The following is a 24,561-nucleotide window of genomic DNA, read 5'->3' as shown; positions in this document are numbered from 1 at the left end:
TATCATGATATTCCTCCACGGTTGGTGACACACATACAAATGTACACACGCACACACACACACCACATTTAAACACAACCAGAGATGGAACACCCGCCATCTGCCAAATACAGGTTAATTTGTGTACTGGCAGGTGAATTTGGTCAACCTAACCAGCCACTATGGCAGGTAATACTGTAGATAGAGCTAGCATTCAACAATTATTATATGAGCCGATCAAATTTGTATAGGCGCTGACAGTTAAAAATTAGAAAGATTATATAAGACTAAATAAGATTAAATCTTATATCCTATAAGATTAAATCACGCTGTAATTCCTGAAGCTTAGTAGGCCATACTGTTTCAGTGTTGGATGGGGTAATGTATGAGGATGGGGTTATGAATGGTCACATAACTTAACAGGTAAGCAAATTAGTTTGTGTTAGTCTGGGGTACGCTGATGTGACGTTTCCTACAATAACTAGTAGGTTACCGTCTCCCCCACAGTATTGGCACTAGGTGCTGCGTTTCAATTTTTACCATTAAGGAGCTGCTACTATGCTCTCATGTGCCACTGCTATGCTTATTTCAGGATAACCATGATCATTTTGGTCACTATAATCGTGATGTAAAATTTTCATGTCGTTGCATCTGTGGTGGCAGGTAAAAAAGTTGAGTAGCTGGTAGATTTTGGAATCCACCAGCCACAGTGGCAGGTGGACAAAACATTTCATTTCCATCCCTGAAAGCTAACCATCTGAGGTGAAAGGATCAAAGGTTACACAATCTACTGAGAATGTGAGGAATCATAGACGATCAAATTTCTGTGTGTATATGTGTGTGTTTATCCCTGTGTTCATAGGTCAGAGGATTTCAGTCATGTCATTAGGGATGTGACGATTACCGGTATAATGGTAAACCGCAATAAAAATGTTGACGATAACAATTACCGTTTTCATTTCAAATATCATGATTATCACAGATGATTACCACGGTGTGGAAACCGTGTGTTTAATCCTTCCCAGCTTCACCCAAGCTTGCTTTTGACATACAGTAGGCTTGGTACAATGAAACAAAACTGGTACCCTACTGATTCTGTTATCAACTTGATGGATTTAATTGTGGCACAAAGCCAATTAAACATGACCAAGGAAAAAGTGAATGGGACAACACACAATGCCACGTTAACGTTATGCTATGAATTAAGAATGCTCAGCTCAGCCAGGTTTGTTTGTGCAGTCAGGATGTAGGCCTATGAATGTGAATGAAAATATGCCCTTCTCCAATAGCAATAGGCCACCTTAAAATGCACCAGAATAAAGGAATCACATCTACTCAGTAACATTTTTTTTACCCTCCTCCAGCACCCCCTCTATGAGCACCCCCAGATGAAAATGAGTTCCAGCGTCCCTGGTTAAATGTTGCACTTTCGATAAGGTTTTGCCTATATTTTGTAATAGTAAATGCTGGCACACTTTTTGAAACTATTTCAGCTTGTGCAGGCCTATTAGTCCTTTCTGAACATATTGAACACATTTTTAAAACCGTGATAATTTTGGTCACTATAACCGTGAGGTTAAATTTTCATATCGTTACATCTCTACATGTCATTAACATCCCTCTCTGCTTTTTTCTCTTATCCCTCTCTCTCTCTCTCTCTCTCTCTCTCTCTCTCTCTCTCGTAGGGGAAGGTGCATTTGGAGATGAGGCTGAATGAGCTGATAACAGAGAATGGTTCGCTCGGTCAGCAGTTGTCAGTTCGGTAAGCGACACATCTAGATAGATATATATACTTTATTGATCCCCTAGGGGTAATTCAAGGTCCCGGTAACTCAAGACATCACACACAACATACACTATAACATAAACAGGATGATAAAAAATAACTTCACATTAAATTCACATTACTAATAAGGACAGTAAAAGATACTAAATCAAGTATCCACATGAATGTACTTATGGTGTATAATTATGAGGCACTTACAGTAACAGGGCAGGGACTGACCCTGTGTTTCAGTATGCAGTGGTAAGGTGCGTTATGAGGTGTGTGTCATGGTGGTAGTGCAAATAAGTCCAACAGTGCAACAGCGCAGGGATTAAGTCTAGATACCAGCAATAAATATGGACAATATAAGAGACCAGCATTAAATATGGACAATGTAAGAGAAAAAAGTGTGGTAAGCATATTAGTATAATAATAATTTAAGCATAGTAATATAAGCATAGAAAAATAGTAATAGCATAGTAATATAACAGTTATAGTATAATCATATGGGCAATATACGCGGAAAATGAAAAATGTAAACATAGTAATATAAGAATTATAGCAGCAGTGCAAGGATAGGTTGACGTATTAAGGTTTGATGTAATAGGGTATCAGCAATTGGTCAAGTATGAAGTTAGAGAAGTTAGGGAGGTGTTGTGCAAGTGGGCTAATATAGCCAGTAAACAGTGTAGACAGTGTAAGCAGTAACACAGTGGGCCATTGGACAGCCAGTACAGTCAGAGGACCTGGAAGTGTAGAGGAAGGTGTAGAGGCAGATAGACTATGCAGAGAAATGTATCTCTACTCTTCCCTTTTGTGAAGCATTGAAGAGTTGTATGGCCCTGGGGACAAATGACTTCCTCAGTCTGTCAGGTCAAGCTCTTCTGCTTTATGATGGTGCTGTGGAGTGGATGACAGTCATTGTCCAAAATGTTGATCAGTTTGTTGATCAGTTGTGTGTGTACATCTGCATATGAAGATAGCATAGATATAAGCATTGAAATACGTCAGCATTTATCAGTTGGCTAGTTTATTTCATCACCAATTAGGTCAAAATTGATTCCCTAAAATGATAGAACTGGACTGACCCATTACCATGACAGCAGACACAGTGGAGTGTTCAGTAGTTTAGAGCCAGTTAGCCAGTTAGAGTTCAGATGTAGTTAGTGGCCAGGTTCAGTTCAGTTCAGTTAACTTTATTGTCCCAAAGGGAAACTTGTCTCGCAGTCAGGGACACATAAATAGCACAAGATACACAAAGACACAAGATGGGGTAAAATACACAGGTTAATATAAGAGCAGATAAGATATAAGATACAGGAGCAGGCTATTCAGTATGCTTTTGGCAGTTGGCTCTGCAACAGTTTTGGTGCAGCATGTTTAGTTAAAAGTTAACAGTGTGCCATTGTTCATGAGGCTCTGGACATCCGTGATGTCCCAGGAATGGGAGACAGTGTACAGCTGTCTAACAGCGTGCTGCGGTATGCAGTGGCTCTCCACTGATATTAATTCAGTTACATTTTGGCAGAGGCCTGGCGTCCCTTTTTAAGAACTGCTATTATCCCAAAGTAGCAGGATTAGCAGTAGCAGGAGCTGTTTGAACCTGAGCAGAAATAGTCACTCTTACAGAAAAGCACCTACGCTCATGAGCACACATACATGCACAGAGAGAAAGCAAGAGAGAGAAATAGAGAGAGAGAGAGAGAGAGAGAGAGAGAGAGAGAGAGAGAACATGTAAACCCAGAGAGACTTAGAGTGTGGTCCCATCTCCAGAGAGACTATGATGTTGTAGCTATTCTTAATAAGCCTGTCAAAACAGCTCCAGCTCTACTTCCAGCTGTGCTTTTCATGCCTCTGGAGTATCCTTCCGTATCAAGCTCACTGTTTTTGTGTTTGTGCTTGTGGTGGTGTGTGTGTGCGTGTGCGTGTGCATGTGTGTGCGTGCGCGTGTGTGTGCGTTTTATGAATGTGGGCGCATTTGCTCATCCTGTGGCACTTCAAATACAGTCAAATACATACTGAAGGTGTCAAAGTGAATTTGGTCATGTGTTGCTTACGTGTGTACGTATATGTGTGTGTGTGTGTGTGTGTGTGGTGTGAATGCTGACGGTTCTTGTCCCTGCTCATTCAGTGAGCAGTACGAGAGAGATGAGGAAGTGATGGCATCTTGACAGGAAGCTGGCGCTCCACTTCCTGTGACCACTGTGGTTTCAGTGCTGTCGTCACGACGACACACACGCAACCCCTGACCCGCTTCACTATTATGTTTGTTTCTCGATTTCCTTTTTTCTCTCTCTCTCTCTCTTTCTCTCTCTCTCTCTCTCTCTTTTCTGTCTTCATCTCTTTCTCTCTCACTCTAGTTTCCCTCGTCTCTTCCACCCTTTATCTTGTCTTTTCTCTATCTCCCATTCTCCCTCTATCGTCACCTCTCTAAAGAAGTGTGTGTGTGTGTGTGTGTGTGTGTGTGTGTGTCTGTTTTCGCACCTCCCCACCCATGCGTCTGTTTAGTGTTTTTACCTCCGTGGCTGAGGGAGAAGTGATGTCGTCATGACAGCCCAGCGCCGATCACACCACACACACATACACACTTCCTGCTGCGTGTCTTCCCTCCTCTCTGTCTCTCTCTCTCTCTCTCTCTCTATCTATCTCACTCCCTGACTCGCTCTCTCTCTCTCTCGCACCCTGATTTCTCACTTGTCTGTATTTACTCCAAAGCACAAACCCTATGAGTCTTCTAATAATAACAAAATCAGTTTCTGTTCTCATCTGCTGATAATGCCATAATAATTATTTAGTCAGATTTTTCACTTCTGTGAGTAGAAACCAATTAACCGTGAATTAATCCCGCTTGGCCATTCCATTTGCACGGCTCTCGTCTTGGCCTACTTGGCCGGAGCTCTTGCGGAAAGGCTTTCCTGCTGACTTGTCAGTTAGCCAGAGCTCGAGGCCAGCACAGGTGATGGGGTGGGTCACCTGGGGCGGAGTGAGGACACCTGACCATTTGACTCCTGAGCTCGGGCCGCCAGGGTGGAGCGAGGCTCCCGGGTTAAAAGGACTATCCTAGGCTTAGTGCGGCCACAGGAGATCAGGTGGTGACGTTTGACGCTGCGGGCTTGTTATTTCTTCAGGGATGGGAAGCAATAGTCATTCCACAGCCTGAATGGAACCCTGCAGGAGTGAATGTCCATCTGTTTGAATAACAGAGAAAAAAATATCTCTGTGTGTTACTCTGAAAATTTAAGACAAATAAACATGTCCCTCTTTTTTTGATACATTTATTGTTACATTTATGTGACTTTACTTCATACTGTGTTGAATTTGAAGGAGCAAATATACAGCATGTCCTTATGAATTCTCTAACATTGTTAGCTTAGTGTTTGACTATTCTTGTGCTTTGGTTGGAACTGATGATAGTTCCTGTGACACTGAGTCTAGACAAGTGGACCTGCTGGCATGCTCAAACATGCCCCTCCATGCTGCCATAGAAAAGGGAACTTCCTGTGATGATGTCATAAAGAACACAACCCTGATTGGCTGGCAGACTGACAGGAGCTGATGTTGGCCTTCAGCATGTCATTGACTGTCTGTCTGTTGTTTCCTTCTTTCTTTCTTTCTTTCCTTGTTTTCTTTCTCTCTTTCTCTTGTCTGTGTAGGATTATCGCGTGCCAGGGCTTGCCTCTAATCAGCGGACAGAACTGCGACCCATATGCCACCGTCGCCCTCGTTGGCCCCGCCAGGTAACACCACCTGCCAACCTAGACACCGACACCTGCCATCCCATAATAATCTAGCCGGGCCCTCCTGCGGTGGCCATCTGCCGGCCCAGACTTAGGTGTTTCCGCAATCCCATGGTGCACCTGCCTCCACCCAGCTCTCACCCCCAAGGGGAACAACACTATTACAACACAACAGCATGGGCAGCGGATGTCCATTGTGTTCATTGTGCATCCAGCGTGAAGTAAATGGTGTAGTCTCACGCAGGGGTAGAAGAGCTCTGGCCTACTCTGAACTCTACTACTGAAAAACGCCACTTTATATGATTCTATTTTTCTATTCACTTGAATGTTATATGCCATAAAGGCAAGGGAGGTTTATTTGTATATCACATTACATACACATTGGCAATTCAAAGTGTTTTACAAATGCCCACATGAAAGAACAGAGACAAATGAAGAGATTGCAAAAAAAAGGTAAAATGCATGAGAACTTTTACAAGAACATACAGAAATAAAAGATTGGCAAGGAAGCGTGCATTAGATCAGCTGAAAGAACATTAAGTCGCTTGCATTTGATCAGTTGAACACAAAGCATACAGTTAAAACAGAGAGTTGAACCTTTGGTTAAAGTAAAGGATTCAACATCACAATCCACAGTCAACTTCAGACTATCAGGTTTATGAGACCCCATAATCTCCAACTTTTACACAGGAGAATTTTTAATGGTTGCGTAGAAGCGGTGGACAAATGTCTATCTTTAACCTTCATAATCTACATAGTATGTCCTCCATATGCAAGGTTCTTCTGTAGGGACAGGAGTTGTGTTGGTAAAGTGAGAGCGCTCTTCTACGTTCCGGACGACAGAGTAGAGGACAGAAATGAAGAAAATGTGCTGGACGCCCATGGCAAATCAACTGGTCTTTTTCACAGGTCTGACCAGAAGAAAACAAAAGTTAAGAAGAAAACAAGTGACCCCCAGTTTGAGGAGACATTTTACTTCGAGGTATACACACACTGGTGTTGTGTTTATTTCACTCTGTTACTACCATGTGTTCTCTCTCTCTCTCTCTCTCTCTCTCTCTCTCTCTCTCTCTCTCTTTCTTTCTTTTATTTCAATTCAGTTCATTAAGCTGTATTGTCTTGACTGAAGATACAATGTTGCCAAAGCATTAGTAGTATGTGTAATAGTATACTGTAAGTAGTAGTAGTAGTAAGAATTTCCCTTTCTCCCACTATGTCTATCTGATCTTACATTCTCTTTCTCTCTCTCTCTCTCTCTCTCTCTCTCTCTCAATCACTCACTCACTCACTAACACACACACACATACACACACACACTCTCTAGTTCTCACACCTTTTCCATTCCTGTCCAACTGACAGCCTTTATCGCATCTTTGGTAGCTGGTGGTAAATGAGTGACCACAGAGCAAACTCCGAGGCTCTGGGTAAACCTGACCTCTGACCTGCTGGATGGCGCTGGGGTCAGGGGTCAACTGTGCTTATAGAGAGTGATCATCATAGCTGATAGCACTTCAGCCTCAACCATATGAGACTCGAATTAGATTTAAATTCTTTGTTTTGAAAACTACACGAAAACACATCATGAAAATACCACTGGAAATAATCTATTTCACTAGTTACAAAAACTGGCCTTACAAAGTAATTAAAAAAGAGCTTTAGGCTAACTGGTGTAACCTACTTCCAGTGAATTATGTGATGTGATTATTCTACTTTGACCTTGTTTGTAATTTACCACATCAAGCGTTTGGTTAAACTGGAATTTCATGTGGCAATTCAATCCACGGCTTTAACACTGCACGTCCTAATTTGAATTACGAGCAAAGTCTAAAGTCAACCTAAAGCTAATTTGAATTACGAGCAAAGTCTAAAGTCAACCTAAAGCTAATTTGATAACGAGGAGAAGGAAAGGAAAAGGAAATGTGCTAATTTAATGCCATAAGCAAGATCCTACACTCAATCATCGGTGGATCAGATGCATGCAGGTTGCATGTTTCCTTTTAGACGTTTTAGTCTTATATTTATTATGATCTATTTATTTTTATGAGTTATTTTAGTGAACTCTCTTTTGCACAGGAAAATTACATCCACTTTCAAATTTCGTTGTACATGTACAATAACAATAAAGATATTCTATTCTATTCTATATCAGCTTCAGCTTTCTATCAGCTTTAGTTCTTACTTTGAACTAAAAAAAGTTTGATTGACTTTGCACTTTTCCTGTCATTTAAATTAGGCCTCTGGGTAGATGTGGTGTCAGACACAAGCCCTTAATTTGTCCCTTGTGGGTTTCTGTAGGTCACACGCTCCAGCAACTACAAGAAGTCGCAGTTCCCGGTGGAAGAGGAGGACATTGAGAAGTTGGCCATCAAGTAAGTCTCCTGAACACCTCTTTCTCTTTGGGAATTTTGCTTCTCTCTCTTTTTCTCTCTTTTTCTCTCTTTCCTCTTTTCCCATCTACCTTTTTACTTTCTTTCATTTCTTGACATATCGTGAATGTATATTAAACATGTAGAGATGCAAAAGGTTAACTAATGAACTGCTGCAAAAGACATTATTGTTTCTCTTTTTTTTGGCTCCAAAACGAAGAGTTTGGATTTGCCGATGTCACACCAGACAGGCCTTCTGTAGTAAGCGACAAAAGTGTTGGCCAGAAGGTGACCAGCGCTTCTGGTTGTCATAGCACCCAATAAACTAATGCCCACACTCTCAACTTGTCCCACGTAGCTAGCGCTCTGGTCGATCCGGCAGGTAAGGCCAGGTGTGTGCCCACGTAGTAGAGACACCATAAACAAGGCAACACCAGTCGCTCGGACGGAGCGTTTTTTGAATGCATGTGGTGCAGTTTGCGCTGAGTTTTGGACTGTGCTGATGGTTTTGTGAGTGGAGTGGAGTGGAGTGGACTGCATGCTTGTGGTAAGGAAGCCCACGGCTGTGCACTGTTGGCTGGGGCTGACCGCACAGGGAGCTGGAGGGGACCCAGGAGGTTTGACTGTTTGCTGTGTATATATTTGTGTTGGGGTTTGGTTTTGTTTGTTTGTTTGGAGTTTTTTTTTTTCTCACCAAACACGTTTGATGAAGGCTGACCTGGAAAGATTTTGATGTAAGATTTGAGACGAATGATTTAGTTTTTTTTCCTGCAGCTTTGTTGTGTCTCTGTACACACACTTATGCATGGAACCGAGTGAGAGTGTGTGTGTGTGTGTGTGTGTGTGTGTGTGTGTGTGTGTGTGTGTGTGTGTGTGTGTGTGTTTTGTCACACATCTCATCTTATTGTGTTCACTTAACAGTTTTTTTTTATCTTGCTCTTCTCCTCTCCCTCTCGCTATGCCATCTACCGCTTTCTGTCTTTCTCTTTCTCTCTCTCTCTCTCTCTCTATCTCTATCTCTCTCTCTCTGCAGGGTCGATCTGTGGAACAATGGGAATCTGGCACAGGACGTGTTTCTGGGGGAGACGCGGGTGTCACTGAAGATCCTGAAAAATGACCACGTCCATCGAGCCTGGTAAGAGCACACACTCCAAATGCACTTGATGTACACACACACACACACACACACACACATTCATGCATTTCTGGAAAAAAATGAAGAGACCACTGCACTTTTTTCTGATGTCATCCTACGGTTGCTGAGTGACATTCAAATGAGTTGACAGTCATATTCAAATTTGCAAATTTGGTCTCTTAATTTTGAATATCATCATCAACTCATTCAAACTCAGTCTTGTGCTATATATTGTCAAACATGAGCCCAAAACAATTCATTCCAAATGGACATGCATTTGCAATGGTGTGCACACAGAGACAAGCATGTATAATACCTCAGACACAGAGAAACGGCCACATGCAGCCCAGCGCTACCAACTACTACAGTGGCAAAACAAATTTGCACAGCATTATGCAACAAGTTTTTGTTTAGTTGGATTGGCGTTAGAAGAAAGCATGCAAGGAGCTTGTATCTGTTACTGCCTGCAAACATAAGCACGCACACATACACATATGCAGAGGAATGCTCAGCCGAGTCAGGTGAAACACGCCGACAACCAGATGGGAAAAGCAGATAGTGACCAGCCACAGAGGTGCTGCCCTTATCCAGCCAATCAGAGGCCGGCGTGGCCCGGCGGCTGACGTCAGCAGCCCCGCTCACGTCATACTGCCCTGTCACGGTCACCCGGGGCTCCGCTCGCTTGCTCGCTCTGCTCGAACACACACCCGTGCCGCCGGGCGCGGTTACTCGGGCAGTGACGGGCATGCTCCGCAAGGTGACTTTGGGAAGTGTGGCGAAGAGGACGCCTCTTAGTGGGACCTCATGCATCCTGAACAGCCCCCCAAACTGAAAAAGCTATAGGCCCTACCGTATAGGATTACTCAGACTGTTGCGATAGTTTTAGCCATTTGTCTTCAACAAAGTTCTTTTAGTCTTTTGTATTCGTTTGTCTGTCAATTTAGACATTCTTACATTCTTGTGTATGCACTTTGTATGTTGTTAACTGATAACTAAAAATGATTTATTATGATGCATTTCTGATTAACTGGCCATGCTGTTGGCATTGTGCAGGTTTCTATATGCACTCCTGTAGAGAGGCTCCTTAACAGCACTGATCTCCTGCACAGATCAATCTACTGAACACTCACATTTCACATTTCCAGGACTCTCAGGAGAGTGTCTGTCTGTGTGTGTGTGTGTGTGTGTGTGTGTGTGTGTGTGTGTGTGTGTGTGTGTGTGTGTTGGCTCCATGCAAACTCTCGCCCACGCTTCAGTCCATTCGCCCTCATTCAAAACATGCAGATTAGTATCAGCAGGCTCCCTTATCTCTAAACAGACACACACTTACACGCACGCACACACACACACACATACACACGCACACACACACACACACACACACACACTCACAGACACGCACACAATGTTTACACAACATTGGTGGCAGGACGCCGTGTTCAAAGTGATCTAAGGACAGACGAGATGAGGGCTACGGAAGTGCCACAACTGCAGCGAACAACTTTAAATGCATGCCATGCACACACACACACACACACACACACAGATATGCTCAAACACACACTCATATACATACATGCACACACACATACACGCACACACACACACACATGCACACACACATACACATACACACAGACTCACATACATACATACATACATGCATACACACACACACACACACACACACAGCTATAGGTGGGGGATTTCCTACAGTAACCGATCAACAACTAAGCCTAATTGACATTACACAGCATGACGTGACATCCAAAAACCATGCACAGTTGACTTGTGGCAGTGGCAGTCCGGATCCGTAAAGGCCCTCCTTTCCTTCCCTGCGGGATCCATAAAGGTGCATCTTCACAGCACAACAGGCACTACCAGTACCACTGAATGCCTAATCAAAGAATCAAAACAGACAGAAAACACACAACATCACCAACAGAGCAGCCTTTGTGAGCATTGCACTGGGGTTATCAAACAGGCACCTTCCTTCCTGTGTTTCGTTGAATTAGGCCCGTGACACCTCCAGAAGGCTCAACAGTGGTGTCTGCTGTCCTGGACCCAACCCCCTCCACACTCATGATGGGTTGGGGCACGTTACACAGTGACAAGATTTCACATATCTCTGAGTCAATTCAGGTCATAGCATTACACCAAGAAGTCTGTGAGCACCTCAGCCATAGCCAGTGGTTTTCATTTCAGTGGCAGCTCTTATCAGTGATCATCCTTGTAAACTGAAATCTACCAGTGACTGACGTTGCTACAAACCCTCTAACACCTACCCTACCTGGTCTTGTGTGTGCTTGCCAGCCTTGTTACCTTGCTTTTGCTACCAGTTCTGCATATAATTCACATTATGTAAGTCGCTTTGGGTACAGTAATTTCCTGTGTATTAGCCGCATTGTGTACAAACCGCAGGACAGTGTTTTATGCAAGTTAAAAAAACAAAACTATATTAATCCCATATTAACTGCCCCTGTGTATTAACCTCATAGCTGAAGAAATGTTGCAAAATCAGTGTATAAACTGCAGCTAATAGTTGGGAAATTACGGTAAAAGCGTCTACTAGAAGAATACATGTAAATGTATGCAATGCACACACACCATGTCTGAACTAAAAGTGTCACAACAATACATTGTGGAACTTGCAGTTGCCTTCTGACATCCACCAGGAGTTTCCAATCCTATGCTTTGCCCCATCTTTGCTTGTCCTGTGGTCACCTGTCTGTTCCTCTTGTGCAGACAAAGTTGTACTTCAGACGGTGTGAAGCACATTTGTTGTACTTTAAGGCAGTGCACTGTGTGATGACTCGCGTAGTGCGTGAATTTCAACAGAATAGTGTCGTCAAACACTTAACGGAAATTACATTTAAATATAACGTTACTGGTGTCCTCCATTTGATAGCGACATGGTTTTACTTTGTCATAACATGAACAGTTTATGTTATAACGTCCTTGTGCATCTGTAATGTGTGTTTTTCGCCGACGCTGCTCCAGCTTCCTCAACCATGATTATCACAAGTTTGAAAATGCTCCCTCCTCTTCCACTTAAAGGGAAGGGATCTTGTAGCCAAGATGACGTCCGTTGAGGGCGAAAAGTGCCCATCATTCCAAACTCAACTTTTTGACTTTTTTTTATGAGTGCACAATTCGGGTACTTGTAGCATACTTCGTTTTGTCGTAACTTTCGTGTGAATGCACTCGTGCACTCAAATTAGGTATTGTGAGTACAGAAGTAAGCCATTTAAGACGCAGTGGTGTCTCTCCTTTTTTTGTGCTGTAGTCTCACCCCATGCTATCCAGTTGGCACCAAGAACCACCCCTCTCTCCCATTCTGAATCTTTCCGACAATATCCCTATGCTGCAGTGTGCCCTGCAGTGAGCCGATAAGTAGGAATTACGACTTGGGAGACGTTTAAATTGCAAGTTCCTACTTGTTACTGGGAAATATGACTAGGAATACGACTGGAACGCAGCATTAATATGCTTTTGTGTGTGAGTGTGTGTGTGCGAGTGTATGTGAGAGAGAGCAGGTTGGTGGGTGGATGTGTTTGTGTGAGGATGTTAGGTATAAAGCTGCTGAATATGTTTCGTCATCAACTAGTCACATACTTTAACAGAGGAAGAACCTAATGTTTGGACTCTAAAACTTACCCTAAAAGAAAGGAAGTTTATGTGTTTGTGTGTTTGTCTATATACAGTGTGTGTGTGTGTGTGTGTGTGTGCGTGCGCGCATATGCACGTGTGTGTGTGTCTGTGTGCAAGCTGGCCTTAACTTGCCCACAGCATAACAGTGTCTGGTCTCTTTCTTTGGTGAGATGAGCTTGTGATAAAGGCTGGTGCGGGTACCTTGTGTCAGCTCCCTAACCTCTTGAATCTGAAATGCAGTTCCTGACGCTCGACGCGCACACTGTTCCTCAAAAACACTCCAAACACCACACATAGGAGACCTATGCAACTCCTGTGTCAGTGGACATGACGCATCTCAGCGAGAGCTTGTTCTTCTATTCTTATCTCAATCTAGTGTGTGCTCTCTTTTTTTAACGGTTTGTATTTCTTTTAATGTAACACATGTTCTTACACTGTTTCTGCTGTTCATACATGCGAGTGTTTCTTTTTATCTGCAGTTGTCTGTGTATGTTTGTGGTTGTGTGTGTGTGTGTGTGTGTGTGTGTGTGTGTGTGTGTGTGTGTGTGTGTGTGTTTTTACACGCCTGCATAGCTGAGCCTGTCGCTCAGAGCTGTGGGTAGCCAGCGAGAGAGACATGCATCCTGGGCCTCCCTGCGTGGTCCTCTTCCCCAGACACACACTTCCAGGAACTGGCTCACATGTCCCCTCCCTCTGTCCCTCTGTCCCCGGCAGGTACCTGCTCCTGCCCAAGGGGAATGGCAACAAGACCAAGGTGGACGACCTGGGCTCGCTGCGGCTCAATGTCACCTACACGGAGGACACGGTGCTGCCCTCTGCCTGTTACGCCTCGCTGCGCACTCTGCTGATGAAGTCGCCCGACGTCAAGGTACAAGCACGCTGCCCTCTAGTGGTCAGATCGTGTCACTGCCGCTCTGTCACCACCGCTTCCCATATCTCCCCTTCTCTCTTTCTCCTCTCTCTCTCTCTCTCTCTTTCTCTCTTCACCCTCTCTCTGTCTTTCACCCTCTCTTGCTTTTTCTCCTCCCTCTTTATCTTTATTTTGTCTCTCTCCTTTCTCATCTCTTTTGTTTTTTTCTCTGTTTTCACATGACAAGACTAATTGTGAATGTGCAATGGCACTACAACTCCCATGTGTAGGAGCATGTGCCGTATATGAGAATGCTTTCACACCGGGCAGAAGTAACACAGTATGTGTAAGCATTTCCTACCAACATGAAGAGAATTACGTAGTTTATTTATGGAAGGAATAATAAGTGCATGAGTGAACAGAGACCTAACCTGTCCTCTCTTAAATCAAATCAAATTAAATTGAATCATATGATGGCATGAATTAGTGTCATTGTTGCCAAAGCTTGACATATTGGGTTATTGAATTTACATGAACATGATGTAAGATGTAATATTAATGAAATGGAAAAAAAAAACAATGATTTGAAAAGAAGAAAAGAGCAAAGATAACTTTAGTAATTTAACAACTAACTGTCTCTCTGTCATTAGCGTTCTCTATGTCAGCCAATGTACAGTGTATGTATGAAAAGTATAAGTCAACTGATGACCTGACCTGACCTCCACCCCCCACCCCCACCCACCCACACCTCTCTCTCTCTATCAGCCCATCTCTGCGTCTGCAGCCCATATCCTGGGTGACGTGTGTCGTGATCAGAACGAGGCCATGCTGCCTGTGGTTCGCCTGCTGCTGCATCACAACCGCCTGCTGCCCTTTGTGTCCGCCATCGCCGAGCTGGAGCTCGAACACACACAGTGAGTGGACACACACACACACACACACACACACACACAATTCAATTTTCTCAAGGGTGGACTTAAACCTTTACAAGTGAATGCACATACCCTTTCTGCAGTTGAAGATACACATAAACACACACACACACACACACACACACACACACACACACACACACACAGGTGCCCCGTCAAGTGAAGTGCTGTTTATGGTCTGCTTAGTAACGGAAGTAAACACACACATACTCATACACACACAAAGCTGCACCTTGCCCAACAAATGGTACATCCTGTTGAAAAGGGCAGGTAATGTGCAAACCGTGCCCAAGCTCCCACCCATCTCTTTACCAAACAACAAATCTCTTCTCAAGTGGGAAATAAAACAGGGTAAAATAAAGTGTTAAAGCTGCTTCGCTAAATGCACGTATGCACTGGGGGGCGCTGTGGCGCAAGAGGCTACAGCATCAATACCACATTTGGCTCCAGGCCTACAGGGACTCTTGTTTGAGTCCACAACCCACCTCATCTCTCTAGCTCTCCCGCTGGTTTCCTGTCGCTCCGCACTGTCCTACTGTCCTATCTGAATACAGACGGAAAGACCAAATATATATACCTTAATTATTTAATCACTGTAGGTGATTTAACGATTTAAAATATATACCTTAATTATTTAATCACTGTAGGTGAATTAACGATTTTAATGCATGCAGGTGTTCATGGTTCCTGGGATCAGTGTTCAAAGACAGTTTTTTTTAAAGATTGTCTCTCTCTCTTTAACTCCCTCTCCCTCTCTCTCTCTCTCTCTCTCTCTCTCCCTCTCTCTCTCTCCCTCTCACTCCCTCTCCCTCTTGTCTTCTCTACCCCTCTCTCCCAGGGAAGCCAACACCATTTTCCGGGGAAACACTCTGGCCACCCGCTGTATTGACGACATGATGAAGATTGTGGGCCGAAGCTACCTGATGGTCACTCTGAAGTCAGTACTGGATGAGGTACCTGTCCATGAACTCCTGTGGCGCTCTGTCTGAGGCACTATAGCCTTTTCATAGCCATGTGTGCTCTGTACAGGACTGCTATATATAAAAACAGTCCTATTTATCTCAAATATTATCTTCATTTTCTTCATCTTTATGTGTGTCCTCTTCAGATTTGTGACTCCAATAAGTCGTGTGAGATTGATCCCATCAAGTTAAAAGAGGGCGACAATGTGGAGGCTAACAAGGTAGAGTTACTCCTTCAGATGGAGCGCACCCAGTGGCTTAGAGTAACAGTGGGGCATTAGATGGAAGCTAATCTTCTCCACATGTTAGACCATTGCAGTCTAGTTCATCTGTGACTAACTCAGATGGCCAAGTTTGTGATGTGTTGTGCATATGTTTACATGAGATTGCAGTGGCCGAACCCCAAACCCCAAAACTGCAGGTTGTTGCCTTGCATGACAGTCGTAAATATAGTTTGTGTGTGTGTGTGTAGGAGAATCTCCAGGGTTATGTCCAGAAGGTCTTCTCTTCCATCACCCAGTCTAGTGCCAGCTGCCCGCCGTTAATGTGTGACGTCTTCAGGTCCCTCCGGCAGATGGCATCCAAACGCTTCCCTGGTGAGTAGCATGAGTACACACACACACACACTCAGACATGTTGACATAAGGGTATTTGTTATTTGTATCTAATAGTACTTGGGAAATTCTCCACACACACCTAGATATAACCAGGAATTAGAAACTGTTCAAAGAACGAAAATCAAAACCGTAAAAGAACAAAACATTTGGATGAACGTAGCCGAAAATGGGAACAAAACCATTTTCACCGGAGAGAAAATGCTATTTTCAAGAGAACCGGTTTTAGATAACCGGTTCATAACGAAATTTATCACTCCAATTAACTTTTCTTTGAATATTGTTCAAAAGTCAATAGGCTTCAGTCAGATTTGATGAATTAGTGTCTCCATGTATAATAGGCTAGGCCTACTAGTTGATAAAAAGGATTTTTATATCTAACACTATCTAACTGCCGTTTCCAAGTATGTAGTGAAATAACATAGGCTACCAGAGACACTAGGAAAACATCTAGTATCTAATATCCCCACACCTGAATTCAGGCACAGTGTTTTTAACAGTTAGCCTTGATATCTGATGTGCTTTGATTTAAGCTTTAAGGCTGTTGGGCAGAAAAAAGTTTTGTAAAACAATATGTAAAACAATTTGTAAAGGCAATGTCATTTTTAAAGGAATGTTATTAACCGTTCTTCTATAATGTTCTAACTGGTTACCATTTAGAGGAGTGGCCTTTGAACACTGGAAAGGGAACAAAAAAATAATCTTTTTGCTCAAAACGAACTGAAATGGAAATCATTCTGTTTTCAGTCCCTGGATATACAGTAACACACACACACACACACAAACAACAGCTACTCTGGCATACACAAACATGTACTTATGTACTTGGATGCTACATATTCTGCTTCAACTTATACACACACACACACACACACAACATTAACATGAGCATCCATGTAAACATGGTTTTGATCAGCACTGAAACATGGGAAATGTGTAATGTGGGTAGGTTCACCACTAGATGGAGCCAGTCTTATGGTTGATGGCGAAATAAGTCCCTGCATCTCCTGCTCCTTCAGACATTATTGTTTATAACTGTGTTCAACTGACTCTCTCTCTCCCTCTCTCGCTCACCCCTCATCTCTCTCTACCCCCCCTCTTCTCTCTCAGCGGACCCTCATGTCCAGTACTCGGCGGTCAGTAGCTTTGTGTTCCTGCGGTTCTTTGCTGTGGCTGTCCTCACTCCACACACGTTTCAGCTGCGGCCTCATCATCCTGTGAGTCCACACTCCTCCCGCCCCACTCTCACCCACTGGCCGTAGTGGTGTTGTAGAACTGTAAACAATTCTGCAGTGCACGCTCACACTGTATATGTGACTCTATGCATAGTATTACTGTTATGAGAGAAATAGCGGTAAGATAAGATAAGACTTTATTTAATCCCACAACAGGGAAATTGGCTATTTGAAAGGAGAGTTCCAGTGATTTCATGAGCCCCCATGTTCATGCCCCCAGAGTGTAGCTGCCTGGCAGCTCTAGCTGTTGGCTGCAGCAACTCGAGCTAGGTAGAACCCATTGGTTTAGGGGTGGTTTCTTACCGACAGTACTCGGTGACCTCTAGAGACAGAGATCTATGTGGGAAATCGCTGGAATTCTCCTTTAACTGATGACTGACAGATCATAACATGAATTATACCACTGAATTTCCTATTCTGATGCGCTCTTTAGAGTATCAGTTACAGTAACTTTCACATATTTGCATAACCATGAAGTAGTTCCAGGTTTTTGGAAGTTATTATTGAGTAGTGCCAAGAAAGTGGTGAAACAATAACGATGAGTGAAAATCAGAGAATTTTGAGGTACTTTACTCAAAACATGACACTGACCGATTAAGATTACTAAAATAGTTGGCAATCAGTCAGCTGTGTGAGTCAGCTGTTCCTGCACTGGGCTTGTGACCGTGCAATCTGAATGGACTAACTGGCTACCAAGTGAAACTCATTTTCATGTGGCAGTGAACATGAGAATGAAAAGCAGGCGAGTTTACCGCAGTAGTGAGTGAGTGGAGTGGAACAGACGAGTTAACTAGCACCAGGAGCATCCCTCAGGAGTGGGAACCCAAGATGGCGGCAGGGGAGCTCTTACACAGGAGGAATGAGCAGAATCCGTGTGTGTGTGTGTGTGTGCGTGTGTGTGTGTGTGTGTGTATGTGTGTGTGTGTGTGTGTGTGTGTGTGTGTGTGTGTGTGTGTGTGTGTGTGTATGTGTGTGTGTGTGTGTGTGTGCATGTGTGTCTGCTGTATGTGTGTGTGTGTGTGTGTGTGTGTGTGTGTGTGTGTGTGTGTGTGTGCGTGTGTGGCGGGGAGGAGGGGGTCGAAGGATGGAAGGATGCCCTCTTAAACTCCCCCGCTGTAACAGGAGAGAGGCTTCTGCTGTGCTGTAGCCGTACACACACAGCAGAAGCTGTACACTACACACACACTACTGTAGCTGTGTGTGTGTGTGTGTGTGTGTGTGTGTGCTTGTGTGTGTGCTTGTGTGTGTGCTTGCATATCTGCGTTAATGTATAGGTATGTTTTGCCACAAGTGTACTGTGTGTGTGTGTGTGTGTGTGTGTGTTTGTGTGTATAATTCATTGTGTTGTCCTCCCTCAGGACCCTGAGATCTCCCGCACACTGACCCTCATCTCCAAGACCATACAGACACTGGGCAGCTGGGGCAGCCTGTCAAAAACCAAGCTGGTGAGTGGATATGCACACACACACACACACACACACTCACACACACACTCACACAGTTATATACACACACACACACACAGTATACACCAATGCACAAACACACACACACACACACACACACACACACACACACACACACACACACACACATACAGCAGACACACATGCACAAACACACACACACACATTGACATACAGTATACACCAGTGGTCCCGAAACTTTTTCTTCCGAGGGCCAGCTCACTATGCCTGGCTCTAAGAGAGGGCCAGAGACTCGGAGTATATCAGTAACCATAAATAGCTTAGTGCTGTGAACAACAGCAGTCTACCTTAGTTGAATATTCCATTACATTTAATGATACGCTACTGCAATTTAATACCATTGTTAGCTGTGTTTATGTTGCCATCATGCCATATCAGTATAAAATGTAGCTCAAATGAAATAATACTAATAAAGACTTTAGCATTCCCAAAAGGATTAGCAGGGAGTCCCAAAAGTATTTTATTCAAAATGTGTGAACTCTGAACTCTGTGTCTTTGCATACACAGCTCAAATTGTGAACAAGCAATATCCTACAAATAATTTGAAGTTCTCAAACTATGAGAGTTGTGGCAATAACATCAGACCAATGGTGCTGGCAATAACATCAGAAATCACCTGATGAGAACTTTGTGAACTCTATTTGAACGAGTGAATAAAGAATAGAAAAAATTATCCCAGAAAGTCCCAGAAATATGACTTGAATAGAAGTTAGTTAGTTATTAACAATTAATTGATAAACTTTTAGAATACTTTGAGCACTGATGCAGTCAGCATAGGCCTCTTACATTGTTTGCAGGTAAGCCTACATTTCATTCCGTTTTCGATGGCAAATGCAAGACCGCATCTTTTTAGCTGCAATCCAGGTTTTGAGGCAGAAACGATTCTTCGCCATCACACTGGCATTGTACTCACTTTTTTGACGGATTGAGGTCTGGACTCTGGCTGGGCCACTCTAAAATGTTGACATTGTTCTCAGTTAATCATGTCTTGTCTTGTTTGGCTGTATGTTTTGGATCATTGTATAGTTTAATAGAAAGGAAAAGATCAGGTAGTGTGCTGAGAGACCTGCCCCAATAGGCGGCATTGAACCATTAAACCACACAATGATCCAAAACATACAGCCAAACAAGATAATAAATGGCTAACAGAGAACAATATCAACATTTTAGAGAGGCCCAGCCAGAGTCCAGACCTCAATTTGTCAAAAAAGTGAGCACAAGGCCAGTGTGATGGCAAAGAATCATTCCTGCCTCAAAACCTGGATTGCTGCTAAAAAGATGCGGTTTAGAATCATTGTGGATACATGGTAGGTATTATAATAACCATTTTGAGAGATGTGATGGCAAATACAATTGATTATTTAAAAAGGGTATCAATATATTTTCATAAAAATGTTAAAAATATGAAAACACTTCTTTTTATGATTCCATGTTTCTACCACATTGTCTAGCAACCTTTTGGCATGTGACAGTGTCATTTCCAGTCACAACAAACATATTGATAAAGAGAAAATCAACATTAAATCAATATTTGCCAGGGGTATGAATAATTTTGTTCATGTACTGTATGTGCACACACAGGTACAGCAAATGGTCCAAAAAAAAGATCACACACACACACACACACACACATGCATGCATGGAAACATGCATGCATGGAAACAAACATAAATAACACCCCTCATTGTTTGGTGTTGGCAGTCTGAGCAGTCATCTATCATGGCAGACATGTCTCATGTTGCAAAGAGGCCGGCTGTTCTAGGAGATTGGGAGAGATGGCGAAGTCAAAGGCTTGGACGCCCTCCATGTCTGCTCACACAGGGTGTTCTCTGTGGGCCCATCGGCCTGACTTGCTCACTTACTTACTCACATGCTCTCTCCCTCTCCCTATCTCTCTCTCTCTCTCTCTCTTTCTCTGTTTCTCTCTCTCTCTCTCTTTCTCTCTCTCCATAGTCGAGCTTCAAGGAGACCTACATGTATGACTTCTTTAAATCATTCCAAGAAGATCAGTGTATAGAGAAAGTGAAAAAGGTAGAGCACTGCTTTCTATGTATTTTTTTACCATTATTTATTTGCATTGCACACTGTAAAGCACTTTGCCTTGCACATCAGGATGTGATAAAAAATAACTTTGATCTTGACCTAATGTCTTCCCCTCTGTCTGCAGTTCTTAGATGACATCTCCTCCAATGTGAGCAAGGAGTCCAGTGGGCTGGAGGATTCGCTGGTCCTTAAGGAGGGGTAAGTGGCCCAGAGGAGGGCTAAGAAGTCAATGCACATTATTAACATCAATCATTATGTTAGAAACAGGTTATAGATAGCTTTAGGAATAACTGTACAACTGTCTTTGTTTGTGATTGCATGCACTAATGTTTCTGTGTGTGTGTGTGTGTGTGTGTGTGTGTGTGTGTGTGTGTGTGTGTGTGTGTGTGTGTGTGTGTGTGTGTGTGTGTGTGTTTAGGGAAGTGCACAAGCGAGCACAGGGAAGGAAGCGGCTGGGAAAGAAGAACTTCAAGAAGCGCTGGCTCCGCGTGACCAACCGGGAGCTGTCCTATCACAAGCATCGAGGTAAGGCAACCCCCCGCCCACCTCACCCACAGACAGCCAATCAAATTGCTCTCTGGCGTTCCATCATCATGACACTGCATACGACACTGGCCTTCTTCCTCCTGGGCTCAGATGGGAATTTAGAACACTCGTCACGGCTACTACTGCATGCTGGTAGCACAAGAAAACATGATGGACAGAACACATCAGTGTTGTGGTTAGGTTAGGGTTGGAGGCTAGGGTTAGGTTTGGGGTTGGCAGCAGAGAGAGAGAGAGAGAAAGAGAGGGAGAGAGCGCAGGAGAGCAAGCTTAAGTAAACAGCTCCATCACCTAATACTGCTGAGAAAGTCTTGCCTGATGGCACTGTAGTCATTCAGCCATGTGTTTCTCAGTGTGGTCGATGGAGATGACCGGAACTCTGATGGCAGCAGATGGAAGAGAAATAAAGACTGAAAAGAGAACGATAGGTGAAAAGCGAGAAGCAGAGGACAGGCCAGCCCACGGGAGAACGTGTTCTGAAATGATACTCGCGGAAACCAAAGGGGGCGAGCTCGTTATTTACGATTATTAGCGCAACCCCAGCCCGCATGGACTGCGCTCACTGCCGAGGCGTTAAGCCCAGCTGTGGTTCTGGGCCGCCATTCAGGCCTGCTGGCCCGGGAGAGAAGACAGGCACTGCAGGCTAAACTGGCGGACCTGATTGAAGTGCACACACACAAACACACACACACACACTGCTAACTGCCTCTTGGCCACGTCGCCTGTAAGTCAATACCTGCCACTGTGGCCAGTAAGATGAGATGACTGACCTATCACTGCTCCCACCTCCAGCAGAAACACACACACAAAAACATATAACACACACTTTCACACAAGACGATTTTCATATACATTGTAATGGGACTTTGAGCCAAAATGGCCACTGCTACAGCCTCATTATGGCTCATTATTGTCCGTTAACCTTGTGGCTTCCCTCCAGCCATGGTATGCTGGCTCCTAGGCACCAGGGGCTCCATTACCTCTGATCTCTTTTTTTACCTGACCACATTCTCTCTCTTCTTTCCTTCTTTAATGTTTACAACATGTGCTCTCCTCCCCTTGCCAGTGTTTATGCTCTCTCTCTCTCTCTCGCTATCTACCTCTCTATTTTTTTCTCTCCAACGGCCTTCTCTCGCTCTCTCTCCATCACTTCCTCCAACCATTTTTTTGTTGGTGTATTTATTTGGTTATTAATATGACTTTCATTCATGAAAATATTATGGACTAGCCTCTGCTTATTTGACCCCTTGTATGGTGGACACAACACTAGGGTGACTTTAAAATGCAGCTGTGATTCCAGGAAAAATCAGTTTGAACGGCGTTGTGCCGAGTTCACAGGGATTACTGTGATTCTTTTCTCAGCCAGTCGCATTCGGTCTTCTATCGGAGCACATCTTTGTTTTCACTTCTACTGGATTGTGTTATAGTGTTAACAGCAGTACTCCGTGTGTGTTAAATGTGTTCAAGTGGTGAAAGCTCTGCTTGCACAATGGGTGTGTATCTGTGTGAGAGAGGGAGAGTGTGTGTGTGTGAGAGAGGAGGAGAGAGAGAGAGAGAGAGAGAGAGAGAGAGAGAGAGAGAGAGAGAGAGAGAGAGAGAAAGACAGCACACACCGTTATCTTAAGTGATGAATGTTCTGCTCACACAATGTGTGTGTATCTGTATCTCTGCTGTATTTACAGAGAGTGTACAGAATAAATGTGTGTGTGTTTGTTAGTGAGTGTGTGTTCACGCTTCTGTTGCGTGTTTTTGTGTATGCATTCTGCTTCTGCTATGTGTGTGTGTGTGTGTGTGTTTTTACAGTCTCTGTGGGTGAGCGTCTCTGTTAAGTGCCTGTGTGTGTTTTAATGAGAGACTGGGGCTGGGTTTAGCTTCAGTGCTTTGCAGTGCAAACACCAGATTGCCCTCAGCCCCAAACATCATGATGGGGTACTGGGCCAAACCCAATCCTGACCAGAGATGGAGAGATAGACACAAAGAGAGAAAGAGAAAAAGAGAACGAGACACAAAGAGAGAGAGCGTGAAGGGGGGGTGGAATTCAGGATAGAGTAATCAGCCTTCAGGTTTTCGTCCACGTTTTCCTTCATGGTCGGAATCCTTCCCCTTTACTCATGCCGCCACACCTGCTCGTTGTTGTGGTCAGTGCCATGTTCCCGGTGACTAGCCTCTCTTATCATATCCCCCGAATCACCCTGACGACGGCGTAGCCTTTCTTCTCTCCGTGTTTAGGGGCTCATCTCTCTCACCGCTGTCGACGCGGTCGTCTTGTCCGGGAGATGGATGGGGCTCAGGTTAGAGTTGAAAGGGATTACTCACTCATGGCTGTCCTCCGAGGGTCTGTTTTGGGTTAGGCTGCTGTTTAAACGCGAGGAGGGGGTATGCGAGGAGCGGGTCTGTCGAGGCCAGATAGGGTGAGTGTTGATATTGGTTGTTGTTTTTATTTCCAGGGAAAGGCCTGAACTGAAGGTTTGAATAAAGAAATAGCCGGGCTATCAACAGACAGCAGGGTTCCCAGTCAGGCAGCTTTATGTTGAGTATGTTGGGTTCAGCTATAAAACGATAACAGTTTTTTTTAACGCACACACACACATCAAACAATGCCATCAATAACCATGTTTCCACTGGGCTGCAATACCTGAGTGAGTGTGTTCCCCTCTTTATTTGCCTTTGATTATGCATGCAAGTTCAGCATGGCGTGTAGGCCAACTCAAAAAGCAAAGCCATCTCAAATAAAAAATAAATAGCTGTGCAAATGAAATCAGTATATTCATAAAAGCACGTGGGTCCCAATTCCACCACAAAGAAATACGGAGGGAGGCTGAAGCCCAAACGGCCGGAGTTGAAAGACTTCAACTGGAGACTGAAAGACTTTGAAGATTTTTAATCTCACTCGAGCCTGCCGAGGACAGGTCAGCAGCCAGCCCGCATCTGAGGCCCACTGCAATGGTCAACAACAAGAAGACATACGTTTACATAGCACTGAAATGAAAGAGGAATCCCACTTCAACCACCCCATATACAGTATGTAGCACCCTCCTGGGTGATGCATGACACAGTAAAAAAAAACACACACCCAGTCCTTCTTTGTAGTGGCATGCTAGGAACAGTAGTTGCAGAAGTAGTAGTATGCTAGTAGTACTAGTAGCAGTTGTAGTATGCTAGTGGTGGTAGTAGTAGTATGCTAGCAGTAGAAGTAGTAGTGCTGCTGCTCTTCACACTCATATTTATGCTGCTTGATGTGTCCTGATCTGGAGTTGCTGGA

The 24,561-nt window shown here is 43.9% G+C and overlaps 1 protein-coding gene across 3 annotated transcripts in view; it reads left to right on the top strand.

Moving 5' to 3' along the window:
• Nucleotides 1–24,561, top strand: part of rasa2 (RAS p21 protein activator 2) — a 54,403-nt gene that overhangs the window by 20,774 nt on the left and 9,068 nt on the right. The window contains exons 5-20 of one of the 3 annotated variants that reach the window (XM_042063683.1): nt 1,665–1,741; nt 5,398–5,481; nt 6,391–6,463; nt 7,777–7,850; nt 8,881–8,982; nt 13,348–13,501; nt 13,731–13,823; nt 14,249–14,397; nt 15,254–15,368; nt 15,524–15,598; nt 15,850–15,973; nt 17,102–17,208; nt 18,585–18,671; nt 20,667–20,744; nt 20,881–20,954; nt 21,175–21,281. In XM_042063683.1, coding sequence (XP_041919617.1) covers nt 1,665–1,741; nt 5,398–5,481; nt 6,391–6,463; nt 7,777–7,850; nt 8,881–8,982; nt 13,348–13,501; nt 13,731–13,823; nt 14,249–14,397; nt 15,254–15,368; nt 15,524–15,598; nt 15,850–15,973; nt 17,102–17,208; nt 18,585–18,671; nt 20,667–20,744; nt 20,881–20,954; nt 21,175–21,281 — 1,573 coding nt within the window. Of the gene's footprint in view, nt 1–1,664; nt 1,742–5,397; nt 5,482–6,390; nt 6,464–7,776; nt 7,851–8,880; nt 8,983–13,347; nt 13,502–13,730; nt 13,830–14,248; nt 14,398–15,253; nt 15,369–15,523; nt 15,599–15,849; nt 15,974–17,101; nt 17,209–18,584; nt 18,672–20,666; nt 20,745–20,880; nt 20,955–21,174; nt 21,282–24,561 lie in introns of all 3 variants that reach the window. The other 2 variants (XM_042063682.1, XM_042063684.1) reach the window with 2 other exon arrangements.

The sequence above is a fragment of the Alosa sapidissima genome, chromosome 15 (genome assembly GCF_018492685.1).
Source record: "Alosa sapidissima isolate fAloSap1 chromosome 15, fAloSap1.pri, whole genome shotgun sequence".
Taxonomy (NCBI): domain Eukaryota; kingdom Metazoa; phylum Chordata; class Actinopteri; order Clupeiformes; family Clupeidae; genus Alosa; species Alosa sapidissima.
Note: the sequence above shows the minus strand (reverse complement) of the source record. Positions and strands in the feature narration are given on the sequence as shown.